Genomic DNA, 27343 nt, shown 5'->3' with positions numbered 1-27343 from the left:
TTCTAGTTTCTGCCATTTCTGTTATGATTTGCACAGTGCAAGCCCAGCAAGCCCAGTTTGAACCCTAGTTCAAACGCTTGTCAGCCTTTTTAGAAAGATGAGAATACTGGTATCAGTGTTGGGTCTCCATTCATTCTTCCTGTGCAACAGCAACTCTTCGTCTCACATTGTTCTCTCTGACACCCATTAGGCCAAAATCAGTGTGCAAATCTACCAGTCCAAAAGGAAGCAGAATTTTGTTCCTGGGCATTCATTCATTCAGAAACTGCTGAAGTTGGTAGGAGTCTGTCCACTAACTCTCAGGGGTTTCAAAATAGAACTGAGCTCTCTGTTTCTAATCCTGCTGATAATCACATGTTAATAAAGTTTGACCCTTTGGTTCAGTTTTCTTTCTTAAAGCCCCCAGAATTGGTACCAGAAGTAAATCTCGGTTTCTCTTTATATATTATCTTAGACTTGGTATTTCCTAAGCTGGGAGAGCCACTTGTTACATATTGTCCCAGTTTTTACTTTCTTCTTAGTCACTTGCTGATAAAGGAAAAAGAAAGATTTTGTAGATTTGGAAAGAACAGAAAATTTTGAGGATCTTGAGTGGCCTGTGCATAAGAGGAGACATCAGTCCCTTCTCACCCATTCTTGGCCCATACACATCGCTAAATGCATTTTCCAATACCGTCTGTTACTGTGTAATGTTGAATTTCAGCTTGAGAAAGTCCCCCAGGACTTTCTGCAATACTGAGTCCTTCTGTTGGTGTTCTGGAAAGATGTAAGTTAATTCTGTTACTGGTTCCTAAGACTGGTCAGGTTTAACTTCTTGTCTTACTGTTTTATACTCCTGTTGCCACCAGTGATGCCCTCCTGATGTGAGAAATGAAAAAGAAGGCATCTGACAAGAACGTGAGGTCCTTCTGCCCCTACCCCATGCACCCCTGCTTTGAAGCCTGTGGTGGGGTTTTGGGGTACATACCTCGTGGCAAGTCGCACAGTGGCTCTGCTCATCTGCGTGTAGCTGTGCAAGTGCCAAACTTGTGAGGGATGGGAGTGGGCCAGCAAAGAGCTTTAGAGCTGCCTCTGGTTGTGTATCAGGCTGACCATTTGTAAGGGGCAGATAATGTACTAGAGCAGAGGAGATCTACAGCCTTGCTGGTGGTGTGAAGACCTTAGCAGCCGGTTTCACGATTGTTGGACTCACGTGGACATGCTCAGTTTGTTTAGTTGAGCCGGTGGTTAAAAAGTGGTTTGTTTATACTTTCCCAGTTTTATGCTAATGATTTCTTCAGTGTCTCGGCTACAAACAGTTCTTTGAATGTGGATACCTGTGTCTTGCCTACTGAGCTATTTTAAAACTAGATGCTGGTGGAGAGGTTTGAAGTACAGCTGTCTTCTAGGCTTTTCCCCCTGCAAACAATAAGCTTTCTTCTTAAAGTTAAACGTCTTCTTGTCACTTTGTGTCTATCAGAAACTTGCAGACCATGTTACGAATATTTTGAGAGCTCAGAGAAGAACAGAGTTCTCAATCTGTCCAGCCTGGGCTGCTTGCCATTGTCTTGTCCTGCATGTGTATCTTATGTGAAGTGATTTTTTTTTTTTTGGGGGGGGGGGGGGGGGGGGGAGGTGTATATTTCTCTGTTCATATTTCTATGTATGCTTATGATGGAGACAGAGGACAGGAGAATGAATATCTATAACCAGTGGGTGTGGTTGTCTAGACTCTCCGTTTACCTGTTGTGTTGGGGTTTTTTTTTCCTTTTTATTGTGGCTGAAACTTGAAGTCATCCTCTGAATGCAGGATAGCACTGGCATAAGTCCTGAGAAAGAGCTTCAGATTTGTCTGAGAACTGAGTTGTTGAAAAGTACTGATGGAGGCTTTCTTTGTGTTGCTCTTAATTATCATTTCTTTCCCATTAACTAGAGACAGATAATTGAAGCTTAGCACTGGAAAGAACATTCTGTAGGAAACAGCCCTGCCCCAGGATGGGGATGAACTGATGACCCTGTAAGCTTTTCTAGCTCAAATTTCTGTGGCTTTTTCAGGAGGAAAGGACAGAAAAAGGACCAAGAACACTTTGAGACTTTATATCCATTCTCTGCTTAAATAAAGAGCAGACACACAGAATCATTTTTCCACAACGCTGATTGTGCTAAATGGGACTCTCCATTACAAGTAAAGTTACACTGATCTTGGGGATAAATATGAGGGATCTGTAAACAGCAGGGAAAATTCAATGAGCCTGAAATAAAAGCGTAGTCAGGCTGCATCGACAGACTCTCACAGGAGTGCATGCCAGCCTGTGCATGTAGAGCAGGATGTAAAGCACCAAACTGCTAATTGGAAGTCCCAGCGATGGAATTTGTGGGGGCATCTGTCATACCCGTCTCTAAAAGGGTGATCGCCTTGTCAGAAAGTAATAATTTGATAAGGGAAGCAGCATTTAGGAGACTGGAATTTTTGTTGTCGATCATTTGTAGAGAAGCTACTATAGAACAGAAGCAAAGGATGTAGAGAGGTAATATTTTTTAATTAAACTGGCTGATAGCATTACAGAAAGCAAAGAAGTTTTTGGACTCATGGACTGTGACTGTTTCCACTCCCTCCCTTGCGTCTCAGCCAGTCTAATAAAAGATGTTGCCTCTCCCTGTAAAATTCTTTTGTACCCTGGTTAATTGTGTGTATAGCAACCCTGCAAGCATAGAACAGCATGTTAGACACTGCTGCTGCCTTTGAAAGAAACCTGTTAACAGTCTGATTGTCTTTGCCTTCCTCCAGGTCGGATTCGTACGAGGAGACAGAGCTCTGGCAGTGCCACAAGCGTCACCTCAACGCCTGCTGATACCCGAGGCCGCAGCCGGGCTAAAGTAGTTTCCCAGTCCCAGCGTAAGAAGTGTTTTATTTCTGGGGTAGCAGAACAAATAGTTATTAATATGTTTCTCTTGAATTGTAGTAGCATCAGCTGAGGATTGAGCTCACTTCTAATAACATTTGGACATGTAACAAAACGAATACCCACTCAGCCAGCGTGTGCTCTTGCTGACAAATAGGGCCCCAAATCTGAGTGCTTAGTTGCTGCCTTTTTTTACCAGCTGTGCAGCAGAATTTCATGTTGATGTGATGTGTAGGACTAAGTAACTTGCACTGGGTCCCATGTGAGACACCCTCTGTGTCTGTAGCTGACTGCTGTCCTGGGTTCCTGCCCTGCCGAGCTTGCGCTTATGTGACTGTATTTCTGTATGTGTAACACATGAGCTGTCTAAAGTTAATGAGATGTGGCATCAGTTTAAAATATGACATTACCTATTTTGTGTAGATACGAGGGAGGTGGTTCTGCTCTCTGATTCACATGACGCATCTGTGCTGTCTGGCTTCCTGGCAAGGCATGGTTTTCCCTTAGGAGCCATACATATGGTGCTGCTGCATATTCGTCATGTGTATCTGAGGAGAATTTTGTCACTCAAACTTTAAAAGGAATTGGGGGGATGGAGAAAGCCACTCATGTTTTGAGGACCTTCAAGCTTGTGGGTAAGAGCAGGTGGGGTTTGTGGAAAGATGTCTTTGTTCTGAGGACTTGTCTTGCTTTGTACACCTATTTAAAAGCCCTTCTCTGTTCATTCTCTCATTGCTTTGCTCTGTCATGCTGGAGGGATGGAGAGGCAGTTTTAGCATTGTGTTAGGCTGGGAGAGCTGAAGAGAGAATTAGTATATTCAGGATGGGGCCAAATGGAAGTCTTTACATTGAGGTCATGAAGGAATTTGGGCTTTGGTATGCTGATCTAAATTTGATTTCTTCAGTTTTGAACCTAAAACTGATTCAAAGCCAGAAATTACCTTTTTTCCTAAACTTATTTTGGTGAAAAATTACCAGATGAGACAAGTCTCAGAAGTATTTTAAGAATAGTTGAGTATCCAAAGGTTTCAAAAATTATGGGCTTAATTTTTTTATAGAATGTCTTATGAAGCTTTAGGATGGTCATATCTGAACCTGCTGCCTTGGTCTAGTGTGCTGAATTCTGTTTCCAGCCTAGCCCAACCAGATGTGATCTTTATCCTTAAGCCAAACATTGCATGAAATAACTTATTCAAATATAATACGGTCACAGGACCAAATTCTCCATGCCCACAGAAGATAACCCTGTTGCAATTTTGCAGACTGGGCTGGAGCGTAATTTAGAGCAGAACTTGGGTCTCCATGTGTTGGCTGACATTTAGCTAAGAAGCTGATCAACCTTGGGAAGTTGTTAGTTGCAGCTGCTTGTTAACTCACTGTATTCTGCAGAGGCTTTAGGATTGACATGTTTGTAAATAATTCTGTCTGTATTGTGTATAGCATAAACCGCATGCTGAACACTGTATTGTCTTACTGTCTTTTAATCCACTTTTTGCCTGTCCTTTGGTCTGCCCTCATAATCAAGGATCCAGATCAGCTAATCCTGCTGGTGGTAAGAAACGTTTTCCCTTTCTTGCTTTCTCACATTATTTCCTTCACATTTTTTAACTGCTAAGCTTTTAGCTTCCCTCACTCTCTCCTAACTATGAGACTTAAAAAGCATTTTCTTAGTCATAAATCCAAACATGTATGGCAAGTGATGTTGCTTTCTCGTAGTAATCAAACATGATAAGCGTACATTCTGCATATTGAAGCTGGCTCATTGCTGCAGCTTAAACCCCAGGTGCTAAATTCTTCTTACAGTTACTTCAGTGCAACCGTGCTGACATCAGTGAGATTGCAGCAGCATAACTGAGAGGAGTCTTGGCTTTTAGGATGTGGATGCTGTGTGTGAGACTCACATCTGTCACAAGTATTCTCACTTGCGGGGGGTGGGGAGCCAGCACCACGTGCAGTGTTGGAGTATATGATTTGATTGATTCAAAATGGCTTTGGCCAAAAAATTGGAGGGGGCAAGTAAGTTAAAATAATACATGTGTTATGGTATTGTCCATGAGAATAATAGAATTGCATATCTTCTTAAGATAGAACAATCTTGCTAGTCGTATTAGTATCTGGAACTGAAATTTTTGTGAAATGTGTAGATACTTTTCAGAAATAATCCAACATGAATATTAGTTCAGAATGTGAGGTTTCCCGACTGTTCTTACAACCTTTTGAAATATACTTTCCCTGCCTGTTTTAGCAAACAAATTGAATGTCAGAAATGGTAATATCAGCAATACATTTTCAGTGACTTTTATATATCTGAAGAAGCAGAAAAGAGGCTTGAATCTATTAATCTCACAATTCTTTATGATTATTCTTTATGATCTTTAAACTATCATTACTTTAATTTTCAAAAAACTTACCAAATGAAGATCCACAGGGAAAAAAAGGTATTATTCAGCTTATTGAGTTAGACAGCAAAACTATTTCAGATAGAAATATCTACTGCAGCTGTAATGTAAATATGTAAATAAACCTCGGTTGGTAGACTGTCTTGCAGACAACATGGCTTAGAAGAAATGTAAACTTGACATGGATTAATCAAACAGACAAGGGAAAATAAAACAGCCAGCTACTCAACTTGCTAAAAATTTTCTACAGCTGCAAAATAACTAAATAGCTTAGGTTTAGCCAATCAGAACTAAGTAAGCCAGCATCTCTACAAATGTGACAGGCTCACTTGGTTTTACACTTTATTGTGCTGATCTGCTGTTGCTGAGGTGGTATCTTTTAAATTTTTCCTTCACTGGATTATTGCAGGAAAGTAATGCCACCACTGCAGTATAGCACGAAGATGCCCGAGCTACTTTGCAGCAGGTTACCTGTGCCAGAAGCCAGCATGCTGCAGCACAGCTCTCCACACAGGCTGATCTGTGTTGCTTCGCGAGGAGGTGAAGCAGCCTGTGAATTCTGTGCTGTTGCAGCAAGGCTGCTCCTGGCACCTCCGCAGCTCACATAAAGCCAGCTGGGGTATTCATACTCCGTGGTGTCTGCTTTGGTGTTGATCCCACCTGCGCAGTGTGGTTCATACAGGCAGGGTTACTGATGTCGAGTTTATTGTCCATGGGTTTTTCTCAGTCTTTGTCGAAAGCCCATGGGGAACACTCCCATTAGTTATCTGAGTGATTTGGATCAAATGCTTAGAGTGAGCTGATTGTGTTTCAGTTTTGCTGTCAGAGTATTTAAAATCTTGGGGGTTTTTAATCGTTTTTTTCCTTATTTCTGGTTCTCTTCTAGCTGGTAGCCGGTCTAGTTCTCCGGGTAAGCTGTTAGGAAGCGCCTATGGTGGCCTGAGTGGTGGAACGTCCAGAGTCCAGCCAGTGCCATCATCTTCAGAGAAGCGCAGCAAGATCCCTCGGAGCCAGGGATGCAGTCGAGAGACGAGTCCCAGCAGAATAGGACTAGGTAAGAATAATCACGGCAGTGACATGCTGACCAGTGTGCTCGAAGGAGGGACTTTTCTGTTTACTAGGAAGCTGTTTGTGTTACTGTTGTTCTGAGTTTTTCAGCTGGTGAGTTAATGTGGTTGTGGTTTGTAGGAGAGCAATTTTAATTTTCCAGGTTGAGCTATAGTTTCAAAGTAGACCTAAAGATGTCATGAGATGTCTTCTATTTGAAATTGAACATGAGCAATGTTACCAGATCAGGCAGCAAAACAGTTGTCATGAATAACCATCACAGCAAAAATATTTCATTTCGCATCCACGGCTTAGTCCTAAAAAGAGTTGAGCAGTCTTTACGGTCAGTTGAAATCAAGGGCAAAAAGCACCTTCTTGGATTATTTTAGAAATTTTGCAGCTTAAATGGTTTGCCTCTGTCATCCTTAATATCTTGGAGCCGCTTTCTTAGACAGTATTTTAGACTTACGCTTTAATTGTTCTGCTTTCAATATTCTTGTCTCAGTGACGGTTATGTAAATATTCTATAATAGATTTTATTTTCAAATTTATCAGCAGACTCATTTTTTTAAGTCAGGTGAGTAGGCATCGTTATATATAAAATTTTGCATATCTGAATTGAGATGAAAAAGTATTCAGTGTGTTGTCTGAACAAGTAAATATGTTTTCATTTTCTAAATGGAAATATTTTCATAAGTTTGATGCTTATGTAGAGGAAAAACACTTTAAAAAATACTGTAACTAAATTATTTTATATCTCCAAAGAATTTACTAGTAGGTTGAAATTGATTGAAATTATAACCCTACTGTTGTCAATTACATTTTGAACTATTGCCTTAGCAATTGTATTTTACATTTAAGCTACCTTTCTTTTTAGAGTGTGTTGTTAATAGAGAAGTATCTTATTCATTCTTCAAGTATATTGAAATGAATTTAAAGCACCTGAGTGCATATGCTGTTGTAAGAAAAGTCTTAAAAAATACTGCATGTTCATTGTCATTATTTTTCCCAATTCAATGTTCTTCTCATGTCTGATCTATTTTATGACCTCTGTGTGAATACATGGTGCTTTTCTGTTTGTTGCTTTTAAAATGTGAAGTGCCTCCCAAATATTGGAGGTAATTGTTCTGATATCACTCTGCAGAAGAACATTGGTTTTTAGGAGGAAACAAAGAATGATAGATAGTACCATCATGCATGCTTAAGCTGATCATCACGTTATGTGGTCTGATTTGAAACAGTCTCAAGCATCTGAAGGGAAATTGCCTTGTGTAAAATCCTCACTCTTGGGTTGCCTGCTTTCAGGTATATTACGGGAGCCTTGAATTCTCTTGAAAGCATAATTTGTATCTCATTGCTCTGATGTGCTCCCTGTGAACACAGTTAGTGCTTGTTCTTTGGGAGTGGGAGAGAGCTCTGACAGATCTGTCAGGTGGGTGGCTTCCACCAGCCCCACAGATTGATGGCCACAGCCTGTTCTTTTGGGCTGTTAGGGGAACAGGAGAGTCTGACACTTCTGTTGCCCCTACTACTCAGTTGCAGAAATTCTGTCTCTTTATTGGATCTTGAAAATTGTAATACTGATTTGGATGGAGATAGCTTTTGAGCTGTTATCTTCATACCATTATTCCATTGTATTTTTAACATAGTAGCTAACAGTATTTCATGCGTTCATATTGTGTTGCTTCAGTCCCTGTCTTTCCTTGACATTTTTTTCATTTTTTCATTTCATTAGACTCCCACTCACCTTGGTCCTAAATACGTTGATAGACTTCTTCAGTGTCTGGTTCAAGAAGGTGCTTGAGCACACATATGACATCGAATGTACATTCAATACTTGAGGCTTTGTGGGATTATTTATGTATGTGATACACGTGTGCTTATCCCATGGATTGAAATATCTCTTAAGTCTGTGGTCACATTGCAGTGCAGCAGGTGTTGAACCATCGTGCAGATCAGACTGTTAGAAATGGATAATTCCTGGATCCTGTTCATAACTCATCCATTGACTTGTGTAGTTTTTGCAGGGGTGACTGGGAGTTGCAGCTGGTCCAACACTGCCTGTGCAAGATTAAGCACACAGAGTGTGGAGCCTGTGTGCAGTTGGGCTTTATGCAGGAACCATCCACTGGAGTTTTTCAGACCCTTCTGGGGCATTAGGAAGCTAATAAGAGCCTCTGCATGTGGATGCCTGTTAGCATCAGTACTTTGCTGCTAGCTTAGATTTCCATCATGACCACAGGTATCCCTGAAGTATGTTCCTTATGTATGCTGGAAACATTGAAGTAGTACATTGTTTCCCAAAAGGCAGCACAATGAGGAGCACCTGGCATGCTGAGGTCCTGCGCGGTCACCTCTTTGGCCCTGCTCTGTGACGTTTTTCAGTTTTAAGTTTGCCTTTGCTGTCTGCTCAGTGGAGGTTTACTAGTGGTGATGCCCTGTTGGGGAAGGAAGAGTATACTCAATCTTGAGCTTTTACTTGGGCCCCTTGAAGGAGATCTCCTCAAAAAAGGTGATGTCCATTTCCCACGGATTGAAAGTTTATCTGCTTGAAGTTAATTCTGTTGTATGCTCAGCAGATTGTGTGGCACAGCTGGATCTGAAAGGAGAGAGATTCGATTCGAGATTGTCGTTCCCCAAAAAGTGGAGCAGGCACAGTGGCTATCAGTTTCACACAGCAGCACTCTTTCTGTGGTGTTACGTTGTGTGTGTTTATTGGAAAGCTGAAGGCAGTTCTTGACTTGCCTCTACTGGGTGTACCCCACTGCAGAGCTTTCCTTTGGTTGTTTTGGCAGCTTTTACAGGCTTTTTAAGATGCTTGTATTGATGTAAAGGAAGCGTCTGCTGATTTTTAGTCTCCACTTAAGAATCATTACAAATCACACCCTAATGAAATACAAGTTTCTTTGAAGTGGTAGATTGGTAAACAGGGAGACTATTGAGTTCTGCTGGTGGTATTTGCATCTGTTGGGTCCCACTGGTGTAAGACAGCCTAACAGTGTGTTTTAATAATGGTGTGAACCATATACAACTGCTCTGTCTTTCCAGATGGAATTGGTAAAACTTAGATGGACAGTACATATCTAGAAAGTTGGGATTTTATTGAAAACAACCCACCTTTATCCTGTCCTAGGCTCTCAGTCCAGAGCGGCTGTGGATGTACTGTCTGCTTTCATCCTGCCTACTCCTTTTAATCAATTTTGCTACTCATTTGCTTAATTTCTGTCCAACTTTTGGGGGTTGGGAGTTCTGAAATCAAGACTTACATCTGTCTTCTCTGTCTTTGCTGCCTGTGCTGCAAAGACAGGCTGTGACAGTGTGAGAGACTTGTCCAAATGACAGCACTGCTGGCCCTTACTGCTGGCAGTGCCCAAAGAAAATACTCTGAGCAGCTGATACCCAGTCTTCCCAACACAGCACAGCTGTAAAAATGTGAGGCAGGTGCCTGGGAGTCCAACAGACTCATCATTCAGTTCTTTGCAGTCCATTCTTTTTTTTCCTTGCTTTTTTATTTGTATCCGGTAACATGCAAATATTTTGTTTGACCATTACTCATGAAGTATCCGGTGTTTGGTTTTGGGTGCTCTGTTTGTGCAGTCAGTATTGTGCTTCATCTGTGGCATTGTCCTACTAGTCTGTTCTCATGCAGTTAAAGTGCATTTTCATACTTCATGCTGCTGCTGTTAGCTGTTATGGAAGGAGAATGTACTGTGTGCATCCATTCATTTTTTTAATCATTCACATCTCTCCCTCTCTAAAGAGCCTTTGCCAGTTTTAGTAGGGTTGTATTATAGAAAAGATTGACAGATCTTCTCTAATTAAGAGAAATGACTGCTTGTGCAAACCTGATGTGAAGGCTGCCATTATTTACATATAAGCATGAGACCCAAGAATGAGAAGTTTGCTTCCAGAGAGTCCTCAATTTCAAGCAAGTATTTGTGTGGAAGACTTCAGTGTGTTATTTTAACCTGTAGTTCACCTGCCAGCTTTTTTCCTGGTACATCTGAGGTGGGATTATTGTACACGTGGACCCTAATTTCATCCAGTTCACATAATTTAGTCTGTTTTATTTATTATAAGACCATCTAACTCAGAAGTTTTAGACATTATGGTGATCTAATCAACTTGGTCAATAGCTCATCCTGTGTTGTCTGACATCAAAGGTCAACCATCAGAACCATTAATTCATCTGAGAGATATGAGCTGGGTTTTGCAAAACTGGGAGGGATTTGACAAGCCAAGAATCTGGCAGTAGTCTATATTTGAATTTTAAAGCCTAAATATGAAGGTTTCTATTTTGTTCTGTACTGTTTTGCTTGAAAGGATACTAATATATCCAGTGTATATGAGCCCACAGAAGCACTGTAGGGGAATTTCATTAGCTTGAGTCTAGGCATTTAATTTCTGTATAGAAACCAATGGAGATTTATAAGAATATATATATATTCTGAAGCATGCAAATAGCACTATTTTTAAAATACGAGGATACTGTTAAAATATTAGTATAAAGCAGGTTCATCTTACGTATATGTGCCTCTGCTACATTGCCATCAAAGCTGGTAGATCAGATTTTACTCTGCATGAGAAAATTCCTTAAATGCTTTTCTGAACACTTAAAACATGCTACTGCCTTTTCAAAACAGCAAACGAAACCCCTCTTTAATCATTAAATTCTTCAAGGTAAACTCATGGCAATTAACTGCTATTCCTTTACCTAAGAAAACTTTGTATTCTCTACCAGGCATAAAGTTTATTAAATAACTTTCTGCAAACAGCTTTCATATCAAAATGACAGAATTTGCAGAGGAATCATCGAGTTTTAGATACTCAAAATGCTCATTTTATAAAATCATAAAATTCAAATCCTTTATGTTAAACAACCTGCTAAGGGCCTAACTCTGTTTTTCCTACTTGGACAAAACTGCAGCTAAACAGTGGGATTGCTTTTTACTATGAAAGCAGCTTAATCTTCTATCTTCTACTGTGCATTTGGCCAAATGAAGAGTGTGCATATGATGAGTTCCCGTGACACAGCTGGTACACAGGAGCCTTAATTAGGCTGTGGGAAATTGAACACTTGATAGCTGCCAGACCAAAGATAAGAGTCTTGTTGATGCAGGGTTTTGTCTAAGGAATATAGTTTAAAGCTCCCCTTAAGTGTGCATATGTCTCAACTTGTGTGAATATAAAACCATAAGTATAAGGTTTTAGAATTGTTTGAAGAGGAGAAGTTAGCTCCTGTTAAAGATCTGAAGCTTGCTACTGCCTTAAAATTCAAACCACTTTTTAACCTGTCTTTCAGATATTCAGGTTCTAAATGCTTTTTCCCAGTATCTTTCATTGGAGAAAAATATCTCTGCAAGTCTGTACAATACATACACCTGTTTTCCTTAGGATATTTGTTCATGGCAAAACTACCTTGTTAAAGGCAAATCTGTGTAAAAATAGCTTATTGGTATTGTGACTACTTTTAAAAATTTTGACCTGCTGCTTTGTTCCAGAAGGGTGTTTATCTTATAATTAAGGAAAAAATATTCCAGAAGGGTTTCTTTCAGACTCACCTGTTTTGCATGTTTTGTAACAGTAGAGCTCCCCTAAATGATTGAAGATTCCTGCTCTACTTGAATAACAAAATTTGGATTGCTTAAGAAAAAAGCAGACTGTCAACCAGATATTTAATGCTGCTGAAATTTCACATCACAAACACAGCTCAGCATGTAAGGTAGTTGGTTTGTAAAGAGCCTGAGCAAGCTGCTGCAAATCATAATTACTAATGTAATAATTACCGTAACTAACAGAAATGTGAATTGACTTTGAGCTTTTTGTCCTCATTAAACTTGTTCACCTTCTCTGAAACTCTCCATGCTGCATGCTAGCACGGAGCAGTCGTATCCCCCGACCCAGCATGAGTCAGGGGTGCAGCCGTGATACCAGCCGTGAGAGCAGTCGAGATACAAGCCCTGCTCGGGGCTTTCCTCCACTTGGTGAGTACATGTAGGCATTGGAGCTTTAAGGGTCGATATTTTTTTCCTTTTTCCCTTGTTCTGATTGCCCTTTCAAGACACTGCCAGGCGGAATGAGCTTGTTTCCTGTCCTCTGTTGGATTTCTGACACACTCCCCATTTCCAACCCTGTTTCCCTTCTGTTTTTTTCTGCATGCTTCAATTCTGGTTCTCAGCATTTCACTGTTATCAGGAAAATAGTTTAGTTTGAACTTCTGTAATTTTTAGTTTCATAAAATCAGCTTGTATAGGCTGCTCTGCTTCACTTTACAGCACTGATGGAAATGTATGGGAGAGCAAGCCTTCATTTTCTAGGTCACAGTGAAGTAGCTGGTAGCATCATAGCCTGTTGTTGAGTGACTCCATTCATGTTTCTTACAGCTAGGTAGAGTAACAGTATACAATTTTTATACTAAATCCTTCAGTAGAGATAGAAGCTCTTTTTTTATAGAAGTTTTACTCGACATCGTCAATCATCAATGAACAAGTTGCACATGCCATTTTGTAGGAAACATTTTCAAGCAGCGTAAAATTATGGAGAGGCTGAGGTTTTAAAGGAACATCACTAACGGGCAGCTTAAGTGTACAGTACAAATAGAAAATCTCATTACACTTATCACATGCAGAAGTTTTTCTGCACAGTGCTGCAAGCAGCAGGATAGTTAATGTTTCTGATCAAATACCATATCATATATTCAACCAAATACATTACTTGTTGTATGCAAGACTTGTTTGTCATCTCAGACATGAAATATAGTTGATTTCCAGGCCCTCTCATTTATGTAGTAATTTCATAGCAGTGATATTAAAAGTGAGAAAGAAGCTCTTAAAACCTTCATCAAGGCTGAAGAATGGTATTACAGGATCTGTTTTGCACATAGTGACAAAAACACAGGTATATGATGTAGTGTGTAAGTGGAACATAGCATTTTGAGCTTAATTCTGCAACTTCAATAGTGAGAAAAGGCTATGAAAAATAGAGACAGATGGGAAAAATTTTTCTGTTTTGTTCTCATACTTGATTAATATACTGTACTTTAATCTTTTAAACTTACACAGATGTTGTCATTATTGATTTGTCCATCAGCACAGAGGCTGGTTGTCTTCATCCGTATGAAATCATTGGCAAAAATCCCATTGATTTCAATGGTGTAGAGTGGAATCTTCAAGTTAATACTAGAGGGGCTTTTGGGTTCTAAACTTCATTGTTGTGAGCTATATTGAGCTATAAAACAATCTATTTGCATTATCTGTAATATCTCAATTTTTGGTGAAAAATGGGAGGACTCAGCATTCAGAACTTGGTTCATAGCTCTTTAAAATAAATAGATGACCTTTTTATTGATTAAATGAAGCAACTGTAGCTTGTTTTTGTAGTTACCTGCCTAGCTTCAATTTTGGATGAAGTTTTTTTCTCCAGCCAATGTGTCTAAGCAGGTTGGATTTCAGGCTTAACTCGTCAGTGTTCTATGCCTTTGTGCTGTGTTCTGTTTATTTTATTGGAAATATATTAATTGAAATACTATCTTGAGCCCTTGTTCTGAAAAATAAATGCAGTGTACCAGAATCACAGTTGATGTTAGTTTCATACACCACCACGACAACTGAGACCGATTTGTACACTGCCTATAAAATTTCACTTATATATGTCTATTACACTGTTTGTAACAAACTTTATTGGGGGGGAGGGGGGAGGGCAGGTCATTTCATCTTAGCTCATGATATTTATTTACCTGAAGATTAATGAATTTCTAGAAATACATTGTTATTAATCATTAAGGTAACGTGGGGAGGAAGTATCAATATAATAGTAACCCAATATAGTTGTTACCCTATTGTCTTTTTTCTTGTGTTTTCATTGAAATGCTTTAAGCTCGAAAATGTTCATGAACTTGTTAATTATGTAGTGTGTAATTAATCTGAAAAAAATGTATATATGTCAATTTAAGCCAAAACAATATGATTCTATTACAGTATTTCTAGAACCCAGTTAATCTACATTAATGCTAAAATAATATAATCCTACTGTGCATGGTCTATTTTTGCTCATAAAGATTAACTTGTATATTAGTGAATTATACTTAAGCTAGTTACATGTAAACAACAGGATTCTTGCATTTAAATGGTATCATGGTCAATGTCAACCCTGGCATCCTGACCTTGCAAATTGCTCTGCTTTGTTTTGGGGCTGCCGTGCAGGTATGCATGTCTGTGCACCAAATGTCTTGCTTCCTGTTAGGGAGCACCAGTGAAGAGTCCCTCTGCACTCAGCCTCCTTGCAGAGATGCGCTTTTTTTGTTGGGTTTTTGTTTGGTTATTCCTGTTTCTTCATGGATCTCGATCTTATAGTGACACCCACAAGGGCACAGTGGATGGCTCAGGAGAAAGCAGTTGCGAGCTCAGAATCTTAATTGTGAGGTTCAGTCCGTAATCCTGCATTGATCCTGCAAATCTTTCATGACTGACTTATGGTGTCAGTGGGATTGTTCTCTTGAATAAATGCATGTGTTCTCCATAGTTTAAGACCACATTGCATATTCTGTGTAGGTTTTAGTCAAGCTCTCACAGCTGGGGAAAAAACTTAAATTTTCTTTTTCTCACTTTGCTGACTTCTATTTTGTAATATTAGTATTTGTGTTTATGAATGTTTTGCCTGAACAGAAGACTTTTTCTACTGCACATGGTATATACATAATTGACAAATCCTATTTGTATTGGAAGGTGATTCTGCTTTATTTTTTCAGTTTTTCAGTGCTAGTAATAATGTTAAAGCAACAAGGCCTTCAGTGAGTCTGTGGTGATGAATTGCTCAAATAAGCAATCAGTTTCTTGGGTCAGTTGCTTTGAGCTAGGTGAGCATGTCATTGCTAGAGACAGGCAAAACCTCTTTAGAGAAACTAAATTTCTGTAATTTGGAAATGGCTGGACCAGCTTTCCATTTGTTGTCATAAAGAACTCACCTCTATGCTGAATCCAAGAACTGAAAACCTCTCTGAAGGGATTTTGTGCTTGATGTGCTGCTGACAACTGGGAATTGAAGTGGTAGCTATATTTGGCTTCAGCTCTTCTGCTACTGTGTGTGCTTTGTTGCTATTAACAATTTGTATACGTGTGGCGTATTTCTAGATGGGCGTATGGTGTGCATATTCAGATTATCTGTGCACGTCCATACTTAGATTCAAGAAACATGTATGCAGAATTTGTTAAAAGCAAGAGACTTTTGGTAGTAGCAACAGCTACGATACGTGTGTACGTGTGTTTACTTGAAAAAGAAACCCAAGCCAAAGACATATGCAGTGGTTGGCTGACTTCCCTGTATGACTCTTTCTACTTATGTTACTCATTTTCTTTGTTAGCGTTGTTTTTTTATGCATAGGCTAGAATGGTGTGGAAAAATACCTACAAGCACAATTCCTAACCATTCGTCATGGCTTCACTTTGGGGTTTAGATCAGATACATCTAAATCCTACTCTGTAGTTATGTGCTCCACGTTCTCATGATGGCCGTCTTCCAGATCTGTGGGTCTGGAATGTGACTGATGTGCACTGGGGTTTTTTTGCTGAACTGCACTGGGTTTGGGACTGTTACAAATGAGTTTTGTCATGCATCGTGTTTACGGTCATGGGAGAAAGCGGGAGGGAAGCTACAGACGGAGGCGTCGCTGTGGGGCTTGCACTGTATCTGTTATGCATCCATACACAGCGTCATTTCCCTGTCACTATGAAACACCTTTACCGGTAGCGGTCACACGCATCCCCTTTGGATTGTGGCATTTTCTGTCTCGGGTTAAATGTGTGTTAATCCTGTGGGTGTTGCCATTCCTTCTACTTGCAGCTTCTCGACGTCATTCCAGGTCCACTAGTGCTCTCTCCACTGCTGATTCTGTTGGGCAGTCAGGTGAACAAGCGCTAACTGCATGAATCCGCTTCTTATACGTAGTCTTGTTTTACACCATCTTAACATTTGCTGTCATGTGCATCAGCCAGCACTTGGCATGTGCTTCTCACCGCTGTGGGGCTTTCAGTTCTGTTTTTGTTCAGTGTGGCTTTTTGTTTTGAATTTCATTTATTGGATGTTTTTAATTTTACGTATTTTAGGAACATTGTGAACAGTGTTTAAACAAAGGGTGATCCAGGGCTTTCTCAATTCTCCTGTAAATTGGATCAGTTGTGCAGCATGGGCTAAATCCTGACTGATGCAGAGTACTTGCAACTTCTGTTTACATTTTCTCTTTAGCAGTGTAGCAGTTCCCAATGCCTAGGACTGGATCCCAGTGGGTTTTATCCCATTTATTACTAAATATTCTGGACTCCGGTCTCTGTTAATGAAAGTTCTTTGTGGGATCCTCTCCAAAATACACAAGACCACCAAGAATTAAGCACCCGATGTGCTTTTAAAATGAACTTTGGAACATAACACATGCTGATCCATCCTTCATATAATTCTGAAGGCCTCTCCAAAGTGCATGGAAGTTGTTGAAAAAATGATGCCCTTAATTTCTCTGGGCTTTGCATCAGAAGACTAATGCTTACATATAATGAGAAAAATCTGCAGATTCCAGTTGCTTCTTTCCCATCCCTGTGCTGGATTTGCAGTTGTGGAGAACCTGTAACTTCCTCTGAAATCAGGATATTTCACTGGGAGTCTTCAAAAAAATTAATGAGGGCTGCTAGCTTGGGACAGTATACTTTGTTGTGGGGACAAAGATGATATAGAAGATGAGGGCTTCAGTGTTTTCTTGGAGGCTAAAATTGTATAAGGAATTAGTGATACTGAAAGTTATTTAATTAACCCCCTTGAGGTAGGGAGTGAAAAATATTCTGTTTCTCTTAAGTCTAGTTAAATGACTGTCACTTAACTAAAACTCTCAAAACATCTCCCTTATCAGGTTACTTGGCAGAAATGATGCAAGCTGATTTGACTGGCATTCTTCAAAGTAACAATTTGAATCTGTATTTAACAAAAGTAATTGGAAAGATTTATATAAATACCTTAATTGTAGTACAGATTTAAGCTCTGTTTGCATTCAGCTTCCTGTGATAATTGAGCTGTGCTTGGCTCCTGTGGTTTGGTACAAAGCAAAATCAAATTCTGTATGGTTACCAATGTCCTGAAGAAGACCAAAATCTCCCTAAAAATGGCAAAATCAGGCCAAAAATGGTCACTGGGAATTTTCACCAAGTTTGTAACAAGTGTAATGAATCTAGCCAGGGAGACGTGGGAATGTGGCCAGAGTATACTCTGCTTATTTCTTGCCCAGTAACATTGGGCTTACCTGTACTGGTTATTCCTGGAGCCACATGTGTTCCCAGCCCCACATTAGAGATATGCTGATGTCTCTCCTAAGGTCGAACTTCTGCACTCAGGTGTGGCAACAGTGTCTTGAGGAGAAGCCCAGAGTGACTTGGGTGTTATGAATTTAAAAATCACTGAAAGAAGTATTTCAGAAAATTCCTGATAGCCATGGAGACAGATAAAAGCCAGCATGCCACACTGTACTTAATTTGTTAAAAAAGCTCAGTTTTGTTTCTTTATGCTGGGTGTTTAAACTGATCTACAACTGAATTATTTTGTCATTCTGTTCTTCATTAAAAATAAAACAAACTATCTTCCCTTTTCTAATGTAATACTAAATTTACATGAAAACAAATGACAGTGGTAGTTTTTGATGCTATGTTATTTCAAAAGTTAAAGCCAAATTCTCATCTCAGTAACACTTAAGTGATGTCATTGAGTTGGGTTTAAATATAAAACCGAGTCCAGAACTTGTCTCAACATTTACAGCCCTTGTATTGTACTAGATATCATTTACACTTAGGAAAACACTTGTCTTCTGTACATCTTTCTAGTGTATATCTCTGTAGTAGTGACTTTAGTTTCAATCTGACCTAATGCATCTTCTCTGTGCTTCTATTAAGAGTGTACAGATCTTTCCATTTTAGGGATGAAGTACTCTTTCACCTAAATATTTGAAATCATTCAACACAAGTGCATTAAAAAAGGGGATAGTAATAACACATACAACTTTTATTTCTTTGTGAAATGTCATGATTTGATTACTTTTTGGCAGTAGTTCTAAGAAGTTTGTTTATTTTTTTTCCCTTGTAATGTGTTTTGTAGAAAACATGCTTTTGTTGTAATCAGAAATGTCTCGTCTGGGTACATAACTCTGAGAAACAGTAAATTTTGATAGATAACACTTCTGTTTGAAATAAATACTAGTCTTTAGTTGTTTTTTTTCCTCAAAATACTTTAGATTTTAAAAATCTTCCCTATTTCCCCTCAGGATCTTAAGCCTTGTCACAGGTAAAGTTTTGGAATTAGGACAGTAGACTGGCAAACTTCAGTCTCTGATTTAAATTCTGCATGTCAGTGTGAGCTAAATCCTTAAAAGATATTTCAGTGCAGTAGGTTTTTGAAGAAGAAAGCAATGAAGTTTTGTGATAAGTGCAGTGTTTTTCCCAAACAATACAGTAAGCTGCTGAATATCACTTTTGACCTCAGTTTTGTGGAAATCCACAATATAGTTACGCATTTTGATAAATGGTATTTTTCCTTCCTTAAATTAAATATACATGAACTAACAAAAGACCCATGTGACTTGATCCCTCTCTTGCTGCTTGATGACTGCTTCCAGTGTGGATCAGCTGAAGGTCTATTAATGGGTTCATGCAGCTTGATTCGTGCACCACTGAATTTGCTGGCAAAGCTCTTATTGGCACGTGTGGGTGCAGGGGACAGAGGTGTAAGGTATGTCCCAGAAGAGATATTCCCAGGCCTTCTTGAGCAAAGACAAGCCCATGTGGCAACAAAAACTTGGAATGTCAAAACCAATCTTTTTCTGCTTACAGTCCAGAGCCAGAATCCCAGTAATACGGTATCTGATCTACTCCTGTATAGAAGGACTGTGCTGCCAGAGCCTGGCCTGTGGTACTCAAGTCACTGATTCTGTCATATCCCTGCTAGCATGCCTTTCTGAATTTAGCCTTTGCCCAAAGAAACTAATTTCAGTAACTTTTTTGGTAGACTGGGCAAATGAAACTAGTTAGTATTAGGAGTGTAAATGCCATTTTAGACTGAATCCAGTTGCTTTGGATGCCATTGAGAGCTTTGCCATCAAATTCAAAGGGAGAAAGATGATATTGTTTGAATGAAAAAATCAGTTTTGATATGTCATAGAGCTTTTAAATGGCATTTAAACTGCTTCTCAGGAACAATAATAAAAATTGGAGTCACTTCACAAGCAAATAATAAACCTTATATTTATAGTGTGGGGCGTAGGGGGATATTCTACTGGTTAATCAAGCCTTGAGGTATAAAATAGGCTAATCTGATGCTGCTAGTCTTGCATCCTTGCCTGAGAAAAAGCTGCAGGATGGATGAGTGCTCAGGTATTAACATGTTCTGACACTAGGCACGATCCTGTCTCTCTGAAGTTAATGAGAGGCTTTCTCTTAATTTCTGAGTGCCAGATTGGGACCGGCATGTCTGCCTCTGACATTAAAATAAAACTTTGAAACAATTTCTTTGTAAAAAGAAACACAAAATAGATACCCTGCTTCCCAACTTAAAAAAAGAAAAAAAAAAAAAAGTTGCCCTGAGGATCCCAAATTGTCTCTGGGGCCCAACAAACAATAGTTTATTTCTTACTCTAATGGCAAACTCTCTAGAGCTGTGGATAAAAGAGTGTTTAATGGAAAAGCACTGTGAGTTCCCAGAGCCCGTGGGGAGAGCTGCTTGGGCACCTGATTAGGATTCCAAGTGAATGTGAATTCATTTAACAATCCCTTTCAATGTTGTCTTTTGTGCAGACCGGTTTGGACTCGGACAGCCAGGCAGGATGCCTGCTTCTGTGAATGCCATGCGAGTCCTGAGCACAAGCACAGACCTGGAGGCTGCTGTGGCCGATGCACTGGTAAGAGGAAAAATACAAAATGCTTCCGACACCGGAAAGTGGCTTGAAGTTACCTGTACGTACGTTCTCCTCTTTCTAAATAGCTTTGTTCTGATTGTGCCAGTGCCTGATGCTGTAGAGTTAGTTACAATTTTGTTTTTTTTGTCTTTGGGTATATCGGCAGCAACATTTGTTTCCTTGTTTCATGTTAGTTCTCCACAGTTGTTATCAAACAGAGCACTGTGGTTCAGTGCTAAAGCTGCAGGATGGGCTGAATCATCTGTTTGTCTTTCACTTGGCTGTCAGAGGATGTACACGGCACTGTGGGGGTGCTTGGCACCCATGGAGTGAGAGATTTCCCTCAATCCCGTTACCTGCGTGAAGACTTTGTCAGAAAAACAGTCTTCTCTGTTAGTGTCGATTCCTGATCAGGTTTCAACAAGAACGGAGAATTTCACAAGTTCCTGCCCTTTGTTATTTGCACCTGGCTAGGAACTCGGATCAGTTCATAACTTGGCTTGCATGTAATCGATACCATCTCATGCAGTTAAATTGAAGTGTATGTATCTAGTTTGCTGCTAGTACTTTCAGCGCATTTCCAAGTAAATTTATTCTTATTTTTAAAAATTTTATTGTCCTGTATAATCTTGCTGTACTATAATATGTATCTGGCTAGAACCCATAAAGTGTTTTCTGCTATTCAGAAGACAAATTTTAAGATAAGCCTTTGGATTTACCTTGAGTATTTGGAGGAGAGAGGATGTGTAGAGGCAGGAGCAATTAATTGTGCAGTGTTAGTTGGGTACCAGCGTACCTTGAGTCTTCTCCAGCTCTAGACCTGAGCTGAGGGGAGGATTTCCTTATGTATCTTGAGACAGATATCTCAGATACCTCTTTATGGAGAATGAACCATGGCCCCAGAGTTTGATACATGTCCATCTCCATTTCCTAGTTAACTTTCGCTAAGGATGACTAACATTTTCCTTTTCATATTTGATTATCACCCAGCTCATGTCACCTCTATTTCTAGATGATTATTAAAGCGCTCCTAGAGAAATGTCACTTTTACAAAATCTGTCTTTCCATTAAAAAAAAAAGTGAATAATACAAAGGTAGGACAATATATAATAGATGGCACTGTTGCATTTAGTGGGCTGAATCATTAGTGGACATTTTCATTAGCAAATACAATAGCTTGTGAGCCAGCTTCTGCTCTCAGCTCCTCATATTTGCTGTCAGAGAAGTTCAGGGCATTATTATATGTGATGGTTTGCCTGTGTAAATGTAATCAGGCTGTATCACTGAATGTGAGCAGTTGCTGAATACAAGTTTCTTGAGGGAGAAGAGGGTCACAGTGTTTCAGTTCACTGCTGATCATTGTGATCTCTTTGCGTGTGACTTAATCTTTAGCTAGACTGAGAGAGTTCTCTTTTAAATATTTCAGTCTTTTAAACTAAATAACATTATACTGGAATGTTAAAATCTTAAAGGGTTGAACACTTAAAAGGGAAATCCTTAAGTCTAGCTGGAAACCAAGTGGTGCTGCTGACTTGGTTGATCAATCTGAATTTGTATGGCTTTAGGGGATGCAATGTGATCTTGTTGTCCCCTTCCTTCCCACCACCGCAAGTTGCTCTTTTTCTTGGTTGTCTTTTCACAACAGGCAATTTACAAGTTCTGTTCAGGCTCCTTTTGAGACAGTAATGTGATGCCAGCTTTTACCCAGCAGCCTTGTTTTCAGAGGAGTATTCTTTTCCCTCTAGTAGGAAATGAAAAGAACTTCTCCAAAGATGGCTTCAGCCAAATACTTAGTTTAAACAAAACACAGTGGGTCATTTTGTGACCTCTACTCCCTGTGTACAATTCCTGTTGCATCCTCTGCTTCTGTTTGAGAGCTGGACTTGACCTAACCCCCCAGAGTCTATACCAGGAATCAGTGCTTGGATCTGTTAGAAGAACTCAAAGGCTGATGGAAACGTTGACGTTAAGTAAGGCCTTTAAGCCAGGGGTGCCAGCCAGGGGGTCTTAAAAGAAGCTAAGCTTCAAAAAAGTGTGGTGTAAGAACTGCAAGTTGAAAGAGAACATGGTTAAGTGAAGTTGATTAAATGTGCTGTACTGTAGATAGTGGTTTCCTGACATCAGAATTTCTTTCCAAGACTCTAAAGCCAAATGATACTAATAATATGTGGGGAAATAAATCATTACCAAAAACTCTGGTATCTTCCAGAGCAGTGTTTCTGAAAAAAGAGGTTCTGTATATAGATCTGTCATTAAAAAAAATAGCAGCGTTTCTGAAAAGTAAGCAAAGAGGTGCTGTGTATAGATCTGTTTTTAAAAAACTTATTAACAGATAATCTCACTTCCAAGCTCCCTAATGGAAATTGCAGGCTATATGAGTAGTGCAACAGTTAGGAGATAAAGTCAGGCGTTATTATACCCACTTTTATTTTGCGTAAACTGTATTTTTTTTAATTTGCTAAGACGCATTTGCTATACATTTTTGTTGCAAAAACAAACCCTACATAAGCTTCTGACATAATTCTCTATGCTTTTTCCCACCCTTCAATATTTTCCTGCCTACAGCTCTTAGGAGACTCCAGGAGCAAGGTACTAGTGCTTTCTTGACTTTTTATTTCTACTTTCCAACTTTCCCCACCCTGTTGCTAACGCCCATAATACTGCACTTGAGTTAATTTCTACGCTTCAATCCTGCAGTCCTAGTGGAAGCAAAACTCTGCTAGCTTCACAAGTCCAAGAACTGCAGGACTGGACCCTGGAAGGAATTCTGTAGCAAACACTTCAGAATATACACAATCTTTTTCTGATACATTGTCTTATCAATCCTGTTCTGTTAAGGTTCATTTAAGAGTTTGTTTTGTAGTATAGCATACAATTGGTTTTTCTACCATAATTATTCTAATATCCCTTCTGTAAGGATTGAGGTTGTCAAAGATGTATGTAAGGGAATCAGGTCCTCCAATGCCACGCTATGGAATTGAGTGGGATTTGAGTATTTAACTCCCTTAGCAGCCTCTGGAAAAATCCTAGCCCAAACTAACAGAGAAATTGTCATCTCCTATATCCTAGTGCATTTCTAGAGTCACTTCGTTATCCATATCAAAGTGACTGTGCATGCCAGCACAGATTCCTTCAGCTCTTTCTTCCTTATCTTTTTTTTTTTCTTGAAGTAGAGACTGTATCATCATAGAATCTATAACAATGGAACTGACCATTATTGTCTATAAAACAACATATGCTTTCATTACCAGTAGCTAATTCCAGAGGGCATAAGCATCTTGCCTTCATGCTGGGGAAGGCAGGCCCTGGTCCCCTTGGTCACTCAAATAGTCTCATTGAAATCAATGGGATCTGTCTTGCTCTACTGTGAGAGGTAAGCAGGCAGTGTTGGTGACGTCTTTAAAACACTTGTCACTATAACAATAGCATTAGTCTCCCTTTTAGTGATTACGGATAGAATGTTTTTCTTCTAGCATTGGTGTAACATATGTATACCTTACTAAGTCTGAGTTTCCCCTTTTCCAGAAAAAGCCAGTGAGAAGAAGATACGAACCCTATGGGATGTACTCCGATGATGATGCTAACAGCGATGCATCAAGTGCTTGCTCGGAGCGCTCCTATGGTTCCAGGAATGGGGGCATTCCACACTACCTGCGGCAGACTGAAGATGTGGCCGAGGTCCTGAACCACTGTGCCAGCTCCAACTGGTCTGAAAGGAAAGAGGGACTCATAGGTCTTCAGAACTTACTGAAAAGCCAGCGGACACTGAGGTGACCTTGATAGTTTTATAGTGTCAGTCATTCATGAGAGATGACTATAGTGAGAAGTCAGTAACATGCATGTGCCTTATGGAGACAGATAGTATATTTCACAGTTGTGAAGGCTTTGTCTCCACAATGTGGGCCTTTAATTACTTTTGGAAAAATTTCTGCTATGTCATCAGTATAATTTGTGTTAAATTCATAGCAGTAATGTACAAAGGGTTCAGGTAAGCATGCTATCTTTTAGCCTTCCTCTGTCTTGTGAAGACTTCCAGTAATAGGTGCTTGTTGCATCACAGTGAAATTCCCACAGTGATGGTATTGTAAATGCACTCAAAGGGTGGTACCGTTTTTACATTAGTCTGTTTTGACGTTCAATTTTTTTTTTTTTTTTCCCCAGCAACTTAGCTGGTGAAGCGAGCACTCACTGTACTTATTCTAAAACGACTCAGGGTGTGTGTCTTTCAAAGATGAGATCAGACGATGCTCTCATATGATGGTTTTACTTTGATTCTTTATGAAGGCTGTGTTAGGTGTAATTATAGGTATTATTTGTAACTCTTGAAAAATCTTATATCAGAAACTTGAGTCTCCTATAAATGATGTAGCTTATGGTAGGAGAGGCAGACCTTTTTCCCTTGTTTAAAGCCACATAAACCCTTCAAGCACCTTCGGCATGTCACACATTAAAACAGATCTTAGAATTACCCAGTAGTCTTGTGGAAACTTCATATGGCCACAGGTCACATTAACTGAAGTCAACTGGCTCTCAGGCCATAGGCTTTTCACCTTTAGATTATGGTGAAAGTATTTGGAAACAAGCTGTTTATCTCTTGGCTCCTTTGAAGATAACATTCACAAATAGCTGCGATGTTTTTATTTTCCTGTTATGAATATTATGTACTTAAATTATGACCAAGTTTATAAGTGGTTGTTGTATCGTTTATAGCCTACCTACTTGGATTTGCGCAATTGCTGCCATTTTAAAAGGCCTTCAGAGTAGCTGAAAATATTTGATGGTTCATATTAACAGGCTGAGTGAATATATACTGAGAGCAGGCCTGGAAAGGTTATTCTCTTGCCATCATAAAAATATTCTAGCACTTCACATGAAGTGGTGCAGTCCTTAAGTGGGAAGTGCCACAGGTTTTTGATAATGAATAGTTAGAGTCTCTAGATCATCAGAGATGCTTTTTGATGTGGTCTGTTTACAAGTCTTTTAAAATATACTTCACACATGTATGCTGTCTTTTTTCTTTATTTTAACAAACTGGAAAAACTGTGGCACTTCATATACTTGTATAAAAGAGTTGGGTGAGACTTTGATTTTGCCGCAAAGGTGTGTGAGGATTATAACCAAGATGTTGAGTGCTGCTGGGGATAGTTCCAAGGGAGGAAATGCTGAAAAGGTTGGATGATGGGCTGTTTATCCAGATCAGTAGCTCTTAGCAGAAATGCCAGTAGAATTAAACTATTGTTTTCAACCCTGCTGCTTGCAGCATTTGAACTGTACTGCTGTCACTAGCTCCTCAAGCTAGCAAGTTTTCTTAGCTTTGATCCTGAATAATTTATAAACCTGTCCCAGAAACTACACCCTTACAGAGTTATTTTTTAATTTGATACTGGTTTTAGTTCTCTAGATTATATTTCATTTTGGTTTGCTTTTGGTCTGCTTCCTCTTTGGTTCAGGGTTGATCTGATGCCTGTTCTAATGATTAGATTTTATCATCCTGTTTGTTCCCACGGCATCTTGCAGAACATCATCAAGGTCATTAGTCCAAGGGGCAAGCCTGTCTGTCTTCTAATTAAACCTGATATCTTCTGTTGTGGTATAACAAGTTTAATAAAAGGCAGTGATGTGGCTAGGTTTTCTTTAGTACTCTGAACTGAAAGGCAGTTGATTCTATATGAGCTGGGATTTGCATAGCCAGAAAGATGTGCATGCAAAGTAGTATGATGCTTACCTATTTTTGTTTTGCACATCTTCGTGTAGCCTTGTTCTCTAAGGGCTCTCCATAAAGCCTTCTATATAAAAGAAAGCTGACAAGTCCCTCAAGGAAGTGTTCTTTCACTGCCTGTTTCGGTTTAGTACTTGCATTGTTACCTCGAGTCCGTGAGCTTTTAGAAAGAGACACACTTATACTTGCTGTCTTCATGTAACCTTTGTCCAGAAAGAAAATTCATTAGAGTAATAAATAAGGGTTCATTTAGAGAGCTGCAATCTGCATGAAGTCAGGAGAGTGTTGCAGAGTAGTCATTTTGAGACTGTGCAGTCTCATCCTGAATGAGTTGACAGCTTGCTGTGTCGGTGTTACAAAGACATTCTCCTCTACATCAAACTCTTAAGACCATTGGTTTTGTGCCCTTTTAAAATTTGATTAGCCTTTCATGCATAGGCTTATTTGAAAAAATGTCCTATGTGTCGTAGTTTAACCCTAGCCAGCAGCTAAACCCCACACATCCACTCGCTCACTCCCCCCTGGTGGGATGGGGGAGAGAATCAGAAGAGTAAAAGTGAGAAAATTTGTGTGTTGAGATAAAGTTCCTAATAGGAACTTAGATTGTGCCTGGATTTAATTATCTGCTAACTTACTAGATTGCCCATGCGTTATTCTTTCTTCTGTTTCTATGTATTTGTCTCCTCAATGTGCCTGCTCTCAGACTTTGGAGTCAGATCTGTTATCTCTTTAATATTGTGTGATTCTAGACTGATTTTACTGGAGCAACTGAGAATTAAGACCAAGATATTTATGATTAATATATACCTAAACAACATGAAAGTTCTGATTTTACTTGAAAATTTGAATTCCCTGACACAAGGTGACTTGAGAAACCTATTCCTAGGCTGCAAAAGACCCATGTTTCAGTGAATCAGAGACCTTGATGCAGGCAGAAAGTAAATAGCTCCCAAATATGCACATTTCAAGTTGTCTTCTGCAATCCAGAATATGGAAGAAAATAGAAGCAGCAGAAAATACAAGTGTCTGGCTTATGATTTAGAATAAAATGTTTGTTAGATTTCTTAATGGAAGACTGGTGACCCCAGCAGTTAAACTGGAATGCCAGTTAAGGCCTTGCCTAGATACAGAGTTTTCAGAAGCGTGACTTCAGTAACATTCAAATAAAGAAGGTTAGATCTTTCAGCTGTTAATATTTATTAGCTTTTTTTATACAATTAAAACTTTAGCACTAATACCATGTTCAATTTCTGTATTTTAGCCGAGTCGAGTTAAAAAGGCTATGTGAAATATTTACTCGCATGTTTGCTGACCCTCACAGCAAGGTAAGATCACAAAGACTTGGCTCGCTCTCTTACATTACCATGTGTGCACATTTGAC

General features: G+C 39.4%; 1 protein-coding gene across 1 annotated transcript in view; it reads left to right on the top strand.

Annotated features, from left to right (window-relative positions):
- Positions 1-27343, top strand: part of CLASP1 (cytoplasmic linker associated protein 1) — a 189121-nt gene that overhangs the window by 111477 nt on the left and 50301 nt on the right. Inside the window, exons 21-29 of the mRNA XM_074873569.1 lie at positions 2768-2875; positions 4408-4434; positions 6168-6335; positions 12205-12312; positions 16166-16228; positions 20143-20246; positions 22809-22832; positions 23769-24013; positions 27224-27287. Coding sequence (XP_074729670.1) covers positions 2768-2875; positions 4408-4434; positions 6168-6335; positions 12205-12312; positions 16166-16228; positions 20143-20246; positions 22809-22832; positions 23769-24013; positions 27224-27287 — 911 coding nt within the window. The remainder of the gene's footprint in view (positions 1-2767; positions 2876-4407; positions 4435-6167; positions 6336-12204; positions 12313-16165; positions 16229-20142; positions 20247-22808; positions 22833-23768; positions 24014-27223; positions 27288-27343) is intronic.

The sequence above is a fragment of the Strix uralensis genome, chromosome 6 (genome assembly GCF_047716275.1).
Source record: "Strix uralensis isolate ZFMK-TIS-50842 chromosome 6, bStrUra1, whole genome shotgun sequence".
Classification (NCBI taxonomy): domain Eukaryota; kingdom Metazoa; phylum Chordata; class Aves; order Strigiformes; family Strigidae; genus Strix; species Strix uralensis.
Note: the sequence above shows the minus strand (reverse complement) of the source record. Positions and strands in the feature narration are given on the sequence as shown.